At 47.6% G+C, this 17444-nt stretch overlaps 1 protein-coding gene across 1 annotated transcript in view; it reads left to right on the forward strand.

Moving 5' to 3' along the window:
- Positions 1 to 1810: 1810 nt before the first annotated feature.
- Positions 1811 to 17444, forward strand: part of ACSS1 (acyl-CoA synthetase short chain family member 1) — a 46659-nt gene continuing 31025 nt past the window's right edge. Inside the window, exons 1-2 of the mRNA XM_080925419.1 lie at positions 1811 to 2152; positions 9629 to 9725. Of these exons, the coding sequence (XP_080781545.1) occupies positions 1840 to 2152; positions 9629 to 9725 (410 nt within the window). The 5' untranslated portion in view covers positions 1811 to 1839. The remainder of the gene's footprint in view (positions 2153 to 9628; positions 9726 to 17444) is intronic.

Below are 17444 nucleotides of genomic sequence, written 5' to 3' on the forward strand. Positions count from 1 at the left end.
TTGTGCTGGAGAGATGGCTCAGAGGTTAAGAGCACCAACTGCTCTTCCAGAGGTCCTGAGTTCAATTCCCAGTAACCACATGGTGGCTCATGACCATCTATAACGGGATCCGATGTCCTCTTCTGGTGTGTCTGAAGACAGTAACAGTGTACTCATATAAAATAAAATAATCTTAAAAAGAAAAAAGACCTGGTATATAGTATCCAAAGTGGATGCAGCTCTGTCCAGAGCTATTCCTGGTTATGGACTGGAGCAACTCATTTTCTCTTTGGGCTCATTTCCCCCAGAAGGCAGGGCCAACTCCCTCACCGTGGCAGCTGGGAAACAACCAACCAACCAACAAAGAAGCAGCACTCAGGGTCCACACAGCCTTGGCATCTAGCCAAAGACTGCCAAAGCCTCGCTTCTGCCAAGTCCTCTAGAATAAAGCTAGGTCAACCCAGGCATAAGGGGAAGACGCCTGGGTCTTCATCTTTTTAGAGGGTGGTGTGTGCTGGCAATAGAACGCAGGGCCTGTGCATGCTAGGCAGGTGCTTTGTCTTTGAACCACACCTCCATCCAACTCAGCCTCCTTTGTCTTGATGGAGCAGGAAATTCCAAGTACCCAGGAGAGGAGGAAGTGCTGGTGGGGTGTCTGTCAGACCACATGGCTGAGTCTGCTCTTTCTCTTACTTAAGACTTTATATGTTCAACTAAAATGAGGATTTGGTGGTAATAGTTGGGGTGCTGGGAGCTAGACTTCCTTTGTAAGTCTCTCTTTATTAGTTTGAGGGCTTCCTTATTTATTCCACCACCTTGTAACCTTTTGTTTTAAGTTGTCTTGTTGCTGGCTCTGGCCAAGCGTTTGGTTTGGTTTCTTAAGGTGGAGACTAGCAATGCTGTTCAGGATACTCTCAAACTTGTGTCTCCGGGGTGTGATCTTTTTGCCTCAGACTCCTGAATAGCTGGGACCCCAGAGGTGCACCACTGTGCTTGACTAACCTAACTTTTAAATTAATGACAAGTGCTTGGCTGAGGGCAGGGCATATGCCTATGCTAGCTGTTGGCACCGCCTTTTTTGCCCTTCCTCCTTAGCAGCTCACCCATAGTAACCCTACCTATCTGCAAGTCACAGCCAACAGGAAAAAGTCTTTGCCAGCCCAAGGAACTCCACAAACTAGTTTTCCAAAATCCCCGACCTCTAGAGTCAGCAGCTGGGTAACAAAATTAATGTTACTGGATTCAGGCCTTCATAGCACCTCCTTCCCTGTTTGAAGGCCCCCAGGCTTGTTGAACAGCCTTTTAGCCCGCCGCGGGTGAGTTGTGTGTGCATGGCATGGTTGTACAGGCCCGCGCCATTGAGAGAGGGCTTTACTCTTAGAAGGGCTCCTAAGGAGGAAAGCTTTTACTTCATCTGTGGAATGCTGAACTGACGGACGGTTCATCCACGCCATCTGTGAGCTTCGCTCTTATGGCCACTTAGTCTCGTTCCCAATCTTTCTATCCTATCTCAGAGCACTGCCTGCATCCCAGGTCCAGAGGCTGGGTCACTCATGTACTTGCAGCTTCTGTCGCGAGCGGGAAAGTTATCCGGTCTGTGAAAAGCGATCGCAGAAACCCAGGAAAACGAAGCCCAGAGCGCGGGCTATCCTGGGACTGGGCGCACAACGAAACATAGTCTCACCTCACTCCCCGCGCCCCTGTCCAGGCGGGGAGAAGACGTGGGAAAGGGCAGGCTCGAGGAAACTGCTTCACCAAGAGAGAAGTAGTGGGCGGTGGCCGCGGGGGCGGAGCCGGGGCGGGGCCGTGGAGACTCTTGGGGTGTCCAGGCTCCTGCACCCGCGTGGGGCGTCGGGCGAGATGGCGGCGCGCAGCCTCGGCAGCGGTGTGGGGCGACTGCTGCGTGGCCTGCACGGGCGCTCCGGACAATCGGGGTGGTCGCGGAACCTGTCTCGCTCGACCGCCACCCGCCTCCCCGGCAGGGTTTCTGCAGCAGCGCAGCCAGGCTCATACCCCGCTTTGAGTGCTCAGGCAGCCCAGGAGCCGGCCGCCTTCTGGGGGCCGCTGGCCCGTGACACACTGGTTTGGGACACTCCTTTCCATACTGTCTGGGACTGCGACTTCAGGACCGGCAAGATCGGATGGTTCCTGGGAGGCCAGTTGAATGTGTCTGGTGAGTGCGTTGGGGGACCAGCTCGCTGAGACTTCAGAGGTCCCAGTCGGTAGCAGCTGCCCTCAGGCTTTGGCCTTTTTCTCCAGAATGCTTCACTACTCACTCTAATCCCTGGGCCACGTTACATTGTTCTGTATCCCACCGGGTCCAGAGACTGCAGCTGGCGGAACAGCAGTTACCCGCCCAAATCTGCAGTGTTTACCACCCCTCCAAGAGGCCAGGCTTTTCTGCTCAGCGGCCCCCAGATTAGCGGGCAAATGCCAAGTCTGTAGGTTGTTACCAGCAGCTGCGGTGCTAGGGCTCGCGGTGGCTCCCCTGAGGACAAACCCTGCAGTGTAAACAGAACCTTAGTGGGTGCAGGAAGAAGAAAGCGCCGGCCCCTGGGAGGGCACTGCTGGGGCGTAAGGGCAGGAAGTTCTGTGTGTAAGAACTGCACTTCAAAAACAAAAGTCTACAGTGGCAAAGGCAGGTAACTCCCGCTCTTTGGAGTCTGAGTTAAGAGGAGCTGAACTCAAGGCCAGCTTGGACTACGTACCAGCCTCCTCCATCTCCAAATGAGACACATTAGTCACTCCAGCTGTCAGTTTTCTGATGAGCCTGAGTTCTAAGGCTGGGTGGAGGCAGGGTCATACACTGCCCACCGAGGCACGGAGAAGTCCTTCCGGTGAAGGAGGGGCTGGACTGACGGGCTGAGCCGCTGGTGCACAGCAGGGTTTGGGGAACTTCTGCCTTCCAGTGGGATGGGAGTGAGGGTTGGGTGGGTCAGAGATGCCTAAGAAAGAAGCTGAAGGTCCTCAAGATGAGACCCGAGTTAGAGACGGAATCGGTGTCTGCATTTTCACCATCCCTCATTCAACTTTGGTGCATCTCAATCTCCCCATGTCACACATGGGGACACAATGGTCACCTCGTGTGCTGACTGTGCCATAGTGCTGGGAGACACCGAACCTGCACAGACTCACTAGTCATCAATAAATTGAACCAATTCTGATTTACTATATCAAAAAATTACAGTGTCTGTGTTTTTTAAGCACAAAACTCTAAAGAAACTTTGGACCAGTCATTTTTTTCCCATAGTGTATATTACTTGGCAAGTTTAATCTAAATGAGTCTCTTACTAGATAAGTGTTGCCTTTAGACTTGAGTCAGCAAATTCTTGAACTTGGGTTAAGAAGTTCTTGTGTTTGCAGAATGTGTCTTCCGAGTTAAGCAGTTTGCAGAAGGAAGACGGCCGACTGTGTGCCGCTTCTCTGGAAACCTCTCCACGCTTAAGAGGTCAAGGCTACTGGGGCGGCCAAGCTTATAGCTGATAAGGAGCCGAATCGGCCGCTTAAAGGAGGCTTGGGTGTGTTCTTCTAAGAATTCTCCAGCCTCTGTTCTACCTTTAGAGTAGTGTGAGCCAGAGGCTGAACTTTGCCAAACTGACATACAAGAAAGCAGCTTCTCCAAATGCCTGGCTTTCTATCTATCAACAGCAACTCTGCCCTTTGCCTGTTTCTGAAACCCCCAGAGGTTACAGTGTGAAAGGGACAGACTGCAGCTGTTGTGAAGTGGGCCTGATCTGTTTTTCATGTGTGATAATGACAACTTGTTCCCAAAAACTGAATGACACTATTTCAGTGATCTCCAGACTAATGCTTGTCAAAAGGTCTAGACCAAAACTGCTGGACCAGGAAGCTTTTAGAGATGCAAATTTGGGGGTCCACTTTAGACTCTTAGGCTTGGAAACCTGGTGGTTGGACATCTTGCAGCTGTGATTAACAAGCCCAGCAGGGGCTCGGTACAGCAGTTTGGTGGTTTGAGCTGGCCTTGTGAGCTACATTAAGGTCTTAATTCTTACTGCCCAGTGCCTGCCATTTGTTTCCTGGGGCTCTGGTTAGGATTAGGTGAGATTAAAGCTCTTGACACTCACTGTTCTTAGCAAAGTGCCGCCCTAACCACCCTTGGCTGTTGATTATTAATGAAGCAATTAGGGGGAAAATGACCTTGGTTTGTCCTTCAGAGTGCTGCTGAGTATTGTGCCCATCTGAAACAGACCCTGCTGCAGGACATTTGATCACACTGAGAACCCTGAGGCTGTGTTACTTACTGAAAACAAAACAAATAACTCTGGTATGGCTCAGCCCTTAGCACACACACCTTTAGTCTCTCTAGCTGGACACACACTTAATCCTGAACAATGAAGGAAAAGCTCATTTGTAGAAGGAAGCGCCCGTGTTTGAAGGTGACATGTGATTGAGTGGCAGACAAAGTGACACACTGGAGAAAGATTTGACTGAATAGGATGTGTCCAGTTCTCACGAGGAGAGAGAAGAAAGGGATGCTACCTAAGAGAGCAGTGCAGAGAGAAAGGGTGGAGAGCGAGGGAGGCAGAGGACAGTTGCACAGAGACAGGATGCAGAGAGGTAACAAGTTAGACACGGGTGAAGACAGAACAGGCCAGAGAATGAGGAGCCAGAAGATTTGATCGTCTTGCTAAAGTTAGTATGAAGCCAAACAGAGCAATTTGATTAGAATGGGGAGAAGCCAGGTGGAATCTGCCATCTTGGAGAGGAGTTTGAGCTAGACCAGCCGAGTTGACCAGCCCAGCAAGAGTTCAGAAAGAGCTAGAAAGTGTAAGCAGTAAGTCTCAGCTCTACTGTAAAGATCCAGCTGTTCTGGAACGCAAAGAGATCCATGCCCCTGCCTCCTAATGCTGGGACTAGTTAAATAAACTAATTTTAACCTTAACTATCCATCGAACACTGACAGGCTTCTTGGGTGTTTGGCTTGTTGGTTTTTGGTTTTTCTCTTTGAGGAATGGAGCACAGGGTCTCACACAGGCGAGGCTGGTGCTCTGCCACCGAGTGCCACCTTAGGAACACCGCACACATAGAAGTCATGCTGCTGATGCCTTTTCCTCTGTGGCTGTGACAGAGACGAGGCTGAGGTGACAGCACAGAAAGCTCGTCGAAGCCTTTTAAGGAACTCCGAATGAAAATGCTGCTCCAGTTCCGTGAGGCAGAGCTTCCGGAAGAATCTGAATTCTTCTCAGTCGTCAGAAGCATGACTTGCTTTAAATAGCAGCTGCTTCTGGAAAGTTGGCAAATAGAACTTTCGCAATGAAAGTTTTCACAATGTGCCAGGGAAATTCGATATTTAGAGAAAGTCATCCTCGAGGTTTACTAATCCCAGTTTGTTTGTTTTGTTTGTTTGTTTGTTTTTTGTGATGCTGAAAGCTTTGTGTGCTGGATTTACTTACATTTGAGATGTGTGTATTTAAACAACCAATCAGAGCTTTGGGGTCAGGGGTGTGGCTTAGGAGTTGTGCACTTACTTAGCATGCAGGGCTGTAGGGTTGGGGATGGGAAGTTTGAAAATTCCTACATTACTGTGTGCCATCTTTGTCCTATAATAACACCTGCACATTTTTTTGTGTGTATTGTTAGTAAATCGACAACTCCCTGATCCACTAGCAAGCATTAATGTAACTGCTCAGAAGGATGTGTTGGAATCTGGGCTGGGCTTCTGTGTGCTACACCCACTGAGAAGGAGCCCGTGGCTGGCTGGCACCCTGTTTTTAAGGGCCATTTCCCACTCTTAATGATGCAAACAGAATGGTTGGTGTCCTGTTGTATAGATGGAGGCACAATGGCCCAACCTCAGAAACAGTGGAAAATGCCCATTGTCATTGCATCTGAGTGACACAAAGAGATAGGTCACAAAGCCACTGTTGGAAGAATTACCTCGATGTGCTTTAAAATGGTCAGCTGGACAACACCTGGTCTCATAAAACATAGAAATATTGAAAGCAGGCTTTTATAGCCAGAGAAGGGCTGAGAAATCCCTATAGAGATCAGAACACTGACTGGCTGTTTCAGCCACATCCCTTGGAAGGTAGGGACAGGGAGACAGACAGACCGATATGAAAACGATGGACACCTAGCTCACCAAGGCCGGCCTTTCCTTTTCTGTGTAAGCACATAGGCAGAGGAACTTCACAAGGCACACTGAGTTTGGTTTCAGCTTTTGTACCTCTGATCTTGATTTCTCCAAAAGTCTGATAAACAGCCATGTTTCAGCTTGGTGATATGATTTTGATTTTTAGTCTGGCCTGTGCTAGAACTTAGACCAAAGCAATGGTCTCTTGTAATTTTTATTTAACACGGTAAACAAGTACGTCTGTACTGGGTGATATGCTCGAGGTTTCCGCATATCACTCTCCACCAGTCCCCGTGAGAAAGGAACCTTATGGCCCTTGTGACCCAGATGGTGGGGAAGGAGCATTGTGCCCAGAATGGAGAATCCTGGGCAGAACAAGGAAGTGTTACATGGAGTAGGCCGAGAGCTGGGAGGACAGAGGCTCACTGTGTGCTGGGGACTTGGAAGGCTTAAAGTAAGAGGTGGGGTTTAAACTCTGCCTCCAGTTGTGCTGGGCCCTGGCCCAGTTCTTCCCGAAAATACTTGAAGGTGGAATGTTCTCGTCTCATTGCCCGTCCTCTGGGTTGAGTGACCTTTCCTTTCTCATGTAGAGATGTTGTATATGCAGGTAGAGTATCTTTCATGTCTTCCTGCCTTCCTGTCTCCAACCTTCCCTGCCTTCCTTTTTCCATCTTGCCTCTTTCCTCACTTCCTTTTCCTTCTCCCCTCCTCCCTTCCTCTCTCCTCTTTGCCCCCTCTCCCGTTTCTCCTCCCTGTCCCTTTCCTTTCTCTCTGCTCCCCCCTTCTTCCCCATAAATGAGGCAGTAGGAGGAGTAGCAGTGTTTACTAAAAATCAATTAAGAACATAGAATTCTAGGTCCACGATTCTGTCAGGACCCATACTGTGATGGCTCTAAGGAATGGGATTATTCTGTTGGCATATTCCTTGGGAACACAGTGACATCCTCTGACCCAATCTTATGACACACTTGGGGACAGCTAATTCTTAAACTCATTCAGAGTCAGGGGCTGCTATATTGCCCTGTGTATTAAAAAGCTGAGACTTTAAGTAAATGACAAGGGCATTGTCTGTAGCTAGTGGGTGACTGGCCTACCAGACCTGAGGATTTTTAGGTAGTTGCAGGCTGCCAGTCAATAAGGTATGGCCAGGTGTTCACACAGTGCTATCTGGTACATTTATCACCCCCACCCCCATCAGGAAAAGAAAGAAATGGAATCCCCACAAAGTCTGGAAGCTACATATACAGTAGATGTGCATGTGAACGTACAGGAGTCAGCCACTGTGTGGTTACAAGACAGGGTACAGAAGGACCGTTTGCTTAAAACGCATAGTCTCTGCCAGGGGCTGGTGCACTTCATGGGGCCTAGGCTTCTGTGTGCTAGCAAGTTCTTTGGGGATTATGATACCACTCAAGGGTGAGAAGCATGGGTTCCATAGACAAGAACACGTACAACGAGAGAAATATAGGCTGAGATATGTAGCATGTATAGGAGGGGTGCAGTGTCAGGCAGGGAAAACCAATGCAAAGGCAGAGTACCTGGGGCAGAGGTACTTCTTTGGGCCTGGCTTGTCCAGCGGGAAAGAAGTGTCTTTGGGGGTCTTGGTAGGCAGTTATCCAGCATCTCCTCTGTGTGGGAGGCTTCTGGAGACATTGAATTTGAGAATGTATTCTGATACCTAGATTTGTGCCATCTGTCAGCCCCAGGAAGAGGTGACCACCAGCATGGGACCACCAAGCTAGTCCCTAACACTTTCCACCTGTGCCTGGCCTTTGTCTTCTGTCTCGGCCTGTCTTCCTCCTTGGTACAAAGCAGGCAGGATATCTTGCTGGGCTGTGTGGTGCTGAGGGTCTCTGTGTAGAGCCAGTCATCTTCTTGGGAAGAAGGATGCCCGGTGTTCTGGCTATCATGGGAGTAGGTGACATTCTGTGGGGTCTGAGTCCCTCTTGTAGCGTCATGACTTGAGTTTGGGATGGTCTACAGTGACACCAGGATTTCTATAAGGCTGTTTCCTGTTGTATCTGACCCAGTCTATTCTTCAGGGTGACAGAAGTCAGGGTAGGGTAGAGCAGCAGTTAGAGCAGTGGTTTCTTGGGGAGAATACAGGTTCACATCTCCGGTGGCTTCTCAGCTTACACAAGTGACTGAAGGACTTGGATTTATCACTAGCCCCTAGATGTCCAGAACAGCCCAGATTTCCTGCTCTTTACCAGTCCTAGCCTGACTCTCCTTCATGACTTTCTGTAGCATTGATTCTCTGGTGAGCTTTCCCAACTTGTCACGACCAGTTCAGAGTCACCTCCACGACCAGAAAGCTGGGGACATGGCATTGTGCCAAGGGCTGACCTCTTTGCTGACTGCTTAGGAGCCATGAAGCCATGATTTTAGGATGAAAACTCTTGATTTTTGAGCATTCTTGTACACACACACACACACACACACACACACACACACACACACAATCACTACACCAGTAAGCTAGACTGCCTAGAAGCACATTCAGCTGACATTTGTGAAGCTAGATTGATAGTTTCTTCCCAAAAGGCCTTGTTTCTTCTATTCTCTCTAGGGCCTGCCTATTCTTTGCTGCCTGCATGCTTGCTCGTTCCGCACAGTTCTGTGTCTTCTGTCTGTGAATCACACCTCTTCACCTCTCCTCCCCCTTTTGCCATAGATTGGGCTCACCTTTCTTCCAATCTGCTGAACATAGCAGTTCTTGACTGCCTGTTTGGGCCATTTCAGGGAGAGTAGAGGGCTGTGTGAGGGACCTGGAACTAGTCTGAATCAAATCTGTTTCTGTGTGACCTTTGGCAGGCTGACCAGTCTCTGCACTTTACACCAGGGATGAGAAATATTGTCATGAGTCCCCAAGAGTGCGGTTCACACCCAGGTTCCAGCTGTTACTGTTTCTGTCTCAAGTTGCTCTTAGCTTCTGTGAGGGGTTTTGTCTTGTCTGGGTAACTTCAGCCCCAGTGTTCTGTTGAACAAATGTTATGTGACACTTGCCATGGTCCACCTCAGAAGATTTCCTTCACATACCTGGAGGCTACTGTTGGGAATATGCTCGGGTAGAAGCAGGCATTGCATGAACTGGCCTGAGCTAAGTTCACCATTGAAACCCAATGATCAGTAAACAGGATGTCAGGAGAACTGAGCTCACCAACCCTCAGGTTTACGGTCAACAAGCCCACTGACCTTGTGGTTTTTCAGGAAGTCATGTGAACTGAGCTTGGGTAACAGAGGGGGAAGGGATAACTTTCTTTAAAGGTGTATCCAGCTCAGTACCTCTTACATTGAGTCCTGAGTGGTGGTACCACATGTATCCAGTGTGGAGACCACTGGAACGATGTGACTGCCTCAGAGTCTGTGTGGAGGGCCACCTTGTAGACATGGCATGTTTGTAGTGACGGTCTCTGTCCTTTGCAGTTGAGCAGTCACTCTTCTGACAGGGAGGAGATTCCAACTCTGCAGGAATAGCCAAACCACAGCAGACCAAATCCTATTTCACACCTCTACAGCATCTGGAATAACATCTGTTAACTTTTCTTTGCATAGTCAATTGCCTGGATCAGCATGTGCAGAAGTCTCCCGAGACCATAGCTTTGATTTGGGAGAGAGATGAACCTGGGACTGAAGTGAGGATCACTTACAGGTACTGTGTGTAACCTGGGACTCTTAGCACCCAAAACATGACCTGGGCCTTCGTTCAGTTTGGGTTTGGGGAACGTGCATAACTCCTTTGTGACCATTTAATACACCTTCCAGTCTGGAAGAACTCTGGATTTGTTTTCCTGGTGATGCCTGATGTCTGAGAATTCCTGGAGCAGTGTTAGGGACTGGTGAGGCATTGGTCTCATTCTGCTGTTGTGTCTGGCTCAGGACATAGATTTATCCTAGCAGTGGGAGATGTTCTACCTTTGGGGGTGTTCTGTCATCTCAGGCAAAGGAGATGCGGGCAAGACAGGTTGTGGCAGGTATCAGAGCATACTGAATTTTAGTTTTACTCAGTTCAACAAAAACCCTGAGCTTAAGGTACTCAAGTAAGACAAGGCAAACTCATCCACGGGAGCTAAGAGCCTGAAAGTGGATGGCTTCCTTGGAGCACTTACTGCCAGTGTCTCCTGTCACCGATGCCCAATGCACAGAAATTGAGTTGTTTGCCCAAGGTCACATGGTAGTAGATTTAAATTTGTCTCAGTTTAGCTCCAGGTCCCTCATATCATTCCACCCTCCACTGTTATCCTGTAATGGTCTAAACAGGAAGCAAAGAACTGCTCTGTAATGGATGCCAGCTACTTGGGTCTGTATATCTTAATGGCGGGGTGGTAATTTACACAAGTTTGTGAAAATTAAAAAAAAAAAAGACTGGTATTGTTCCTTGACTTCATAAATGGAACCTATGCACTATTTGGACATAGAGTACCAAGTGTGTGATGAAGCATCAAGGTTTTGGATGAGGTAGGGAACATTCAGGGAGATATGGCCACAGACTTTGATGGGTCCTTGGATAACTGGCTACTGGAAGCTGCCGCCTCTGGGTTATGTTACAACAGATGCTGTGGTGCCGCAGGGGGGACATTGCCTTCTCATTGGTGTCTCATTAGCTGAGCATTGGTATAACTCAATGAACGAATCCTTGCCTAGCAGATATAAGACCTCAGGTTCTGTCTAATAATAATAGTTATTTTAAAAACCCTTTTGGCCAAAGACACAATTTATCTTTAGAATGGTATCTCTGGCCTACCATGTGCTCAAGTCATGTGTTCCATGTCTTCTTATCGGGTCCTCCAGATAGCTTCAGGCGTCCTCCACATCCAACAAGTTGTCTAGCAACTGTTTCATGCTTTCGTATCAATTACTACTGGTTTAGAGTATGTTGCAATAACAGCCAATCTCCAAAGCATGGCAGAAGGTCACTTCAGGTTAGTTAGGGAAGGTTTCCCTAAGGATGTTTGATCTTGGATCTAACGGATGAGTAGAAATACCGTGTCCTGGTGGCAGGGAGAAAGTGTGGTAGTTAGGACCTGGGAATGAACGGTGCATGGGAGGAGTGCTCATGGAGGTAGTTTCAGGCCAGGGTTCTGAGCATAGCAATTACTTGTGGATACTCAGATAACTCAGGGGCAACTGGACACTCATTTCCCATGTGCTTCTGGAATTCTAGTTTTATTCCAGACTGAATCCAATTCTGGTAGCCTATTTCTAGAAATAGAAAGCTTTCCTGTAGAAAGCAAGGTGACTTAAACAACAGATATTTTATTTATTTTTTAAAATCATGTGTGTATGTGTATAGGCCTGCATATGAGTATGTAGGTATGTGTATGAGAGTACAGGTCCCCAGAGTCCAGAAGAGGACGTTGGATGCCCTAGAGCCAGAGGTAGAGGTAGGTGGTTATTGCCTACCTGATGTGGATGTTAGGTTAGGAACTGGACTCTTTTGCAAGAACAGTAGCTACTCTTGTTTATTCGTTTTTTTTTTTAAAAGATATATTTCCTTGTATTTTATGTGTATACATGTTTTAACTGCATGTGTGTTTATGCAACACATGAGTGTGGTGCCAGTGGAGTCCAGAATATTTCTTAGAACTGGAGTTACTTGTGATCCACCATATGGATGCTGGAAGCTAAACTCTGGTCCCTGACAAGAACAGCATTTGGCAGTGAGACCTTTTTTTTAAAGACTTGTTTATTTATTTTATTATATGAGTGCACTGTAGCTATCTTCAGACACACCAGAAGAGGACATCAGATTCCATTACAGATGGTTGTGAGCCACCATGTGGTTGCTGGGAATTGAACTCAGGACCTCTGGAAGAGCAGTCAGTGCTCTTAACCACTGAGCAATCTCTCCAGCCCCAGTAGGTACTCTTAACCTATTAAGTACTCTTAGCCAATTCTTCAGTCCTGAGGTGACATTTTTAATCTTCTGTAGCAACTGGTGGTGTTACCAGCCGGCTCCTGCTTCATCTACCCCTCCTGTTAGCCCTCTGGCATAAAGCCTTCACAGCTAGAGGGTTGTGACATACTTTACCACTTCTCTCCCTCTCTGGGCTGAGCTCAGGGCTTGTGTTTTTGTTGTCCCCTCCCCCATCTGGTACCTGGCTTCAGCTTCCATGTGGCCCACAGACCAACAGCATCTTACAGCTGGGAGCCTAGCTGAGGGGTTGCCCACATGGCTTTGTACAGTAGAACTTGAGGAATGCTGCTAGTAGGGATTGGCTAGTTCAGCTGCTTTGTAAGGATTTCTGGTCTACCTCCATTTGCATGTCACTATACATCCTTTAAAAAGGAGGCCGCTGCTTAGGCACTATCATTCACTGAAAGATAAGTCAGTGCTGCATGTGGCAGGACAGAGTCACTAACCAGACAGCTGGGGTCCTGCTCTGATGCTGCCCAAAGAACCAGTGTTTCCCTCCCTCCCCACCCTAGGTGTTGGTAGGCAGGCCACTAGGGATGCCCTGTGGCCGGATGCAGCATTATTTGACGGTCTGAGCTGCTGAAATGTATGGCTGAAGGTTTAAAGGTTAACCACATAGAATTCTATCACAGCCGGATCACTAAAGTCAAGAAAAACTTGAGGTCGATGGGAGTGAAGTAGCTCCCAGCCACGCAGACACGTTTCTGAATACAAGTGATGTGTCTGCTAAACTGTCCCTCTACAAATGTGCAGAATTAATTTGCTGGGCTGTGTCTGCTGCTGGGCAAAGTGTCACACACACTCTGTAACTGAACTGAGTGTGTGAGGGTCTCTAATTAGCCCTTCCCTGGCCATTTTAGGTGTTTGATTTGCTTCATACATACCAGTAGACAGATAGAATACATATTACTTCAGAAATAAAGTGATTCACCCTCCCTCCGTCCCCCAGTGGGGCGATCACAAGCCTCTAGACTCAAAGGTTAAGCTCCAGACTCTTTGTTGTTGTGCTTGGGATCAAATTCAAGACATTTGATTATCCCAAGCAAGTGCTCTGCTACTGAGCTCTGCGCCATATCCCTGAGCCCAGGCATGGTGCACACCTGTAATGGAAAGCTGGAGGGTGAAAGGCTCTGTCTCAACAAACACACACAAACAATTCACCCCCAAACCACACACAAAGAAAACACAAGGCAGATACAGCCGTGCAGTATAGTTGTGGGCCCTAAATGTAATGCCCAGTGTTGCAAAGAAAACCAGATGGAACCCTGAGGGGTTGTGGTTGTTACAGACAATGCTGAGGATGGTTTTTCTGCTTCCATGAAGCTTACAGGTGCCTTGGAAATCTGCATGTAAACAGAACCTGGGAGTTTCAAGTATGGAGAGAATCTATACTGGGAGCAGACTGGCACCAATGTCCTTTGACCTGGTTTTCTTTCCCTGTGGTCCTCATTGGTTGAGAATATCCTCCTGGCTGATGGTCTGGCACCACTTCCCTCTCGGTAAAATGGGGTTGTTGGTGAAATGACTTTTCAGTATTGGCCTCAGGAGACTGAATTGCAAAAATACCACTGATAGTTAGCAAGAGTCATGACCAACAGCTGACCAAGGGTATTGTTCAAAACACCAGGACAGAATTATTTCAAGGAGTGTGATTTGATTAGATAAGAATAATGTTCCTTATTATTAGTTTCAACATTTTGCTATGAAAAACTTGAAACAGGGCAGCCTTCTACTCACCACCTAAATTTTATGGTATTTGTTTTGTGATGTGCTATCTCCACCCCTTGTCTGTGTATCCATATTGTTTCCCAGTGCACTGCAAAGTGAGTTGTGGTAATAACAATACTGTATTAGCTACTTAAAAACAATTATCACCACCAAATATCTGAGAAGAAGGAAATGGGGATAGGAGGGGCCTCCTTTTGGCTCACAGTTTGAGGGTGTACTGTTGGGATTCTGTAAATCCCACCCCTCAGTTACCTGGCAGTAGCCAGGTATGCTCTGCCCCAGTGACCTGACACTATAAAAGGGGCTGCTTGCGCCCTTCTCTCTCTCTTGTCCCTTGCCTCCTGGCTCTCTTGCTCTCCCATCCCTATCCATTCTTTTTCCCTTCCCTTCCCCACCATGTGCTCATGGCCGGCCTCTTCTCCTCTTCTCCTCTACTCCTCTGTTCTTCTCTTCTCTTGCTCTGCCTCTGCTACCCTCTTAACTCTCCCATGACTTGAATAAACTCTATTCTGTACTATACTGTCGTGTGGCTGGTCCCTCAGGGGGAAGGGATTCCCAATATGCTCCCCCCCCCAGAGGTATCTCCTTTGCCCCCAGGCCTCACCGCACCTCTGTGGGCAATATCTATCTTTATCCTTTTTCTAACATTGGTGCAGAAACCCGGGATGCCATCTTTTAACAACATGTACCAGTTGTCATACCTGTGGCTATTCTGTGGTGGCTGGAATGTGAGACAGTTGGTCACCTTGTGTGGTCATCAGGAAGGAAGCTGAGCAAGACTATTACCTCTAGGATCTGCTCCTGAGTGAGCCACTTCCTCCAGAAAGGTTCTCCATTCCAATGTCTCTGAACAGTACTGGTTGCTAGGAAACAACAGTACTGTTGTTCAAACACACAAGCCTCTGGGGGATAGGTCACAGTCACACACTTCAAATCTGTACAAAGTCTCCAACATGTGTGTGATTAACCAGAGGATAGATAGTATGTGCTTGTTTTCTATTTTGATGTGAAATTTACCTGTAATGAACCCATTTGCTGATTCCAAGGCAAATGCTCATGTATTTTAAGAAACTGTTTTTGTTCCTTGCTCATTATCAGTTCTTCAGTCTAGCTCTCCAAGTACTGTTGATCAACTAGTTTGTGATATAGTTTTTAATCAAATCTTATAGATAAGGAGTCAGACTCACTATGGGGAAATGCCTTATGTGGGTGGGGAGCCACAGCTTAACCCCTGGCATCAGCAAGTTCAGTGCTGAGGGCCATGTCAGCAGATGTTTCTGGTGCTCGATGGATCCTGGAACGAAGCCCATTGGAAGGAGCCATGTCAGCATCTGGTCTGGGATTTACCTAGTCATGGATGGACACTAATGTGTTACCTTCCTCGGGTGCTAGCGCCTCTCACCGCTGGGTGTATTCAGCTCTCTCAACAAGTATATTTCTGAGTAATATTTCCGAGTGATCTGGTTTGGTGAACTAACATCTTTACCCAGTAATTTGGGTTTCAGCCCTGCATAACACCTCTATCCTGGGAACTCACAAGAGTCACCACAGTATGACCTGTGTGGAAAAACACATGTGCACACACTCCCACTCGCGTGCCTTCCAAGTCGTTCCCCACAGCGTGGGTAGGTACAGATTTGTTTTACGAGTTGGTACAGTCCTAAGAGAATACATGCTCTGACTGACTATTTAACCTGTAGCTGTTTGTGTTTTAATGTTAATTCCACTTCCCCAAGAAGGGCTGCGTAGTCCTGTGACTTCCACTGAACCTTCCCATTTTAATTAGTAAAATAAAGGAAAGCCAGTGACTGGGCGGGGCGAGGGAAGTAGAGAGGGCTGAGAGAGCTAAAGAAGGTCAGGGGATGGAGGTTAGAGGTCGAGGTAACATGGAGCTTCCCAAGGACTAACTGGACCCAGGTGGGATTTATTGACGTTAAAAGGCTATGAACATTAAGGATGTTACAAGTCTAATATCTCATATAGAAGGGCAGTTTGTATCTTTGTCTATTTGATGCCATCTTGTTGTGTAGAGGGTTTGTGGATTGAGAGTTGAATATATAAACCTGTATGAAAAGCTACCGGGCTGTAGAGTTGTGTTTGTATGGGATTTTGGGATAGAGAAACACCCCGGGACAGAGGCAGAGAACTGGTGGTAGAAAACCGCCAAGGGAAGGGAGATGCGCGGACAAGTTGAGCCTTGGTGACAGCTCAGACCAGGTGCCAGAGGAGCACGTGGCTCTGAACTAAAAACTGGGCTTGAGGAGTGAGACCTCAGGGCCGGTAAAAGATAATATTTTGATATTTTTTTAATATTTACTGCGACATTAACCTTTGCCTGTAAATAAACATACCAGTGCCCTTCAGAGCCATGTATTCTGCACCCTGGCCTGTATAACCCACTTCGCGTGGCCTTTTGTATGTGACCAGAAACTCAGAGCTGTGAGTAATGATGCAGATAAAGGTAGTTTCCAGGGATACTCTGCCTGAGGCACTTGAGGTTGGAGTTCAGGTTGGATGTCCTGTGACCATAGGGAAGCTGTAGGCTGAGTCCCTTTTACACTTGTGGACAGTGGTTGAGTTAAGCCACCAGGCAGGGCATGGGATAAGCTTCTTGAGGCAGGTTGGCAGATGGCACCTGGGCAGTGCCCCTTCAACCCTGCATACCTCAGGGATTCCTGGTACATGTTGAGAAAACCCAGTGCACATAGTATGATTGATGAGGTTTTGAGACTTTGCTTTGCCTGTCTGGTGGGGCCCTTGATATGCTTGAGGGTTTCAGCCCAGATTTCTAGGCTGGGGAGGGCATAAGTCAGGGAACTGACTGAGGTCCTGCAGTCCACAAACATGATCTCAAGAGAAAGGCACCAGGTGTGAATGAATACATTTCTTCTCTCAGGCTCACTGCAGAGGTCTGACTTTGAATCAGAGCCCAAATGACAGGCCTGGAGATCGACCTTCTTTGTCAGTGCACAGGGTTTCGTTATGCTATTTTCTTATATGCATACCATTCCAGCCAGAGAGATTAAATGTGTGTCATTCCAGTCAGATAACAAAGACCTAGAAGGTCTTTAGCATAATTCCTTGACAGAACAGCCATGTTGCTGAATTAAAATTTCTCTACAACCACAGGGAAGTGAAGAATGGGGTCTGGACTGTGGTAATGAGGTCGGGCTCTCCTTATCCATTGGACAGGGATGACCTATAAAATATGATGACATACTAAAGTCAGGGTGGAGGTGAGGGGACCTTGAGCTGGAGCCACTTCCCAAGGAACCTATTTCTGTCCTTTACCCTGAGTGTCTTCCAATGTGACAAGAAGGGGCTGGTTTCTTTGGGTTGAGATGCTAGGAAACAGGAAGTCATCATTTGGGGATGTTCTGGGAAGGCTTGAGTTGGGAGGCAGACGAAGACAGCCTTTGGAGGGGTCTGAACAGGTAATCTTGTGCCAAGGTCTTCAGTGGGCCTGTTCCATGGTCTCACTTCTCCCCAGCTATGTGTAATCAAGCACACGTCTCCTTTCTGACTGGAGTTTTCTCATCTGCAGAGCAGAATAATTCTTCTCCCACACTGAGATCAGTGCTGAGTGTCTGATGGTTTATTTAGTGTGTGTGTTTGTGTGTGAGTATGTGTGTGTGAGAGAGAGAGACAGACAGACAGAGACAGAGAGACAAAGACAGAGACACAGAGAGACAAAGAGACAGAAAATAATGTATCTACACTATGTGT

Source organism: Micromys minutus, assembly GCF_963924665.1.
Source record: "Micromys minutus genome assembly, chromosome: 11".
Classification (NCBI taxonomy): Eukaryota; Metazoa; Chordata; class Mammalia; order Rodentia; family Muridae; genus Micromys; species Micromys minutus.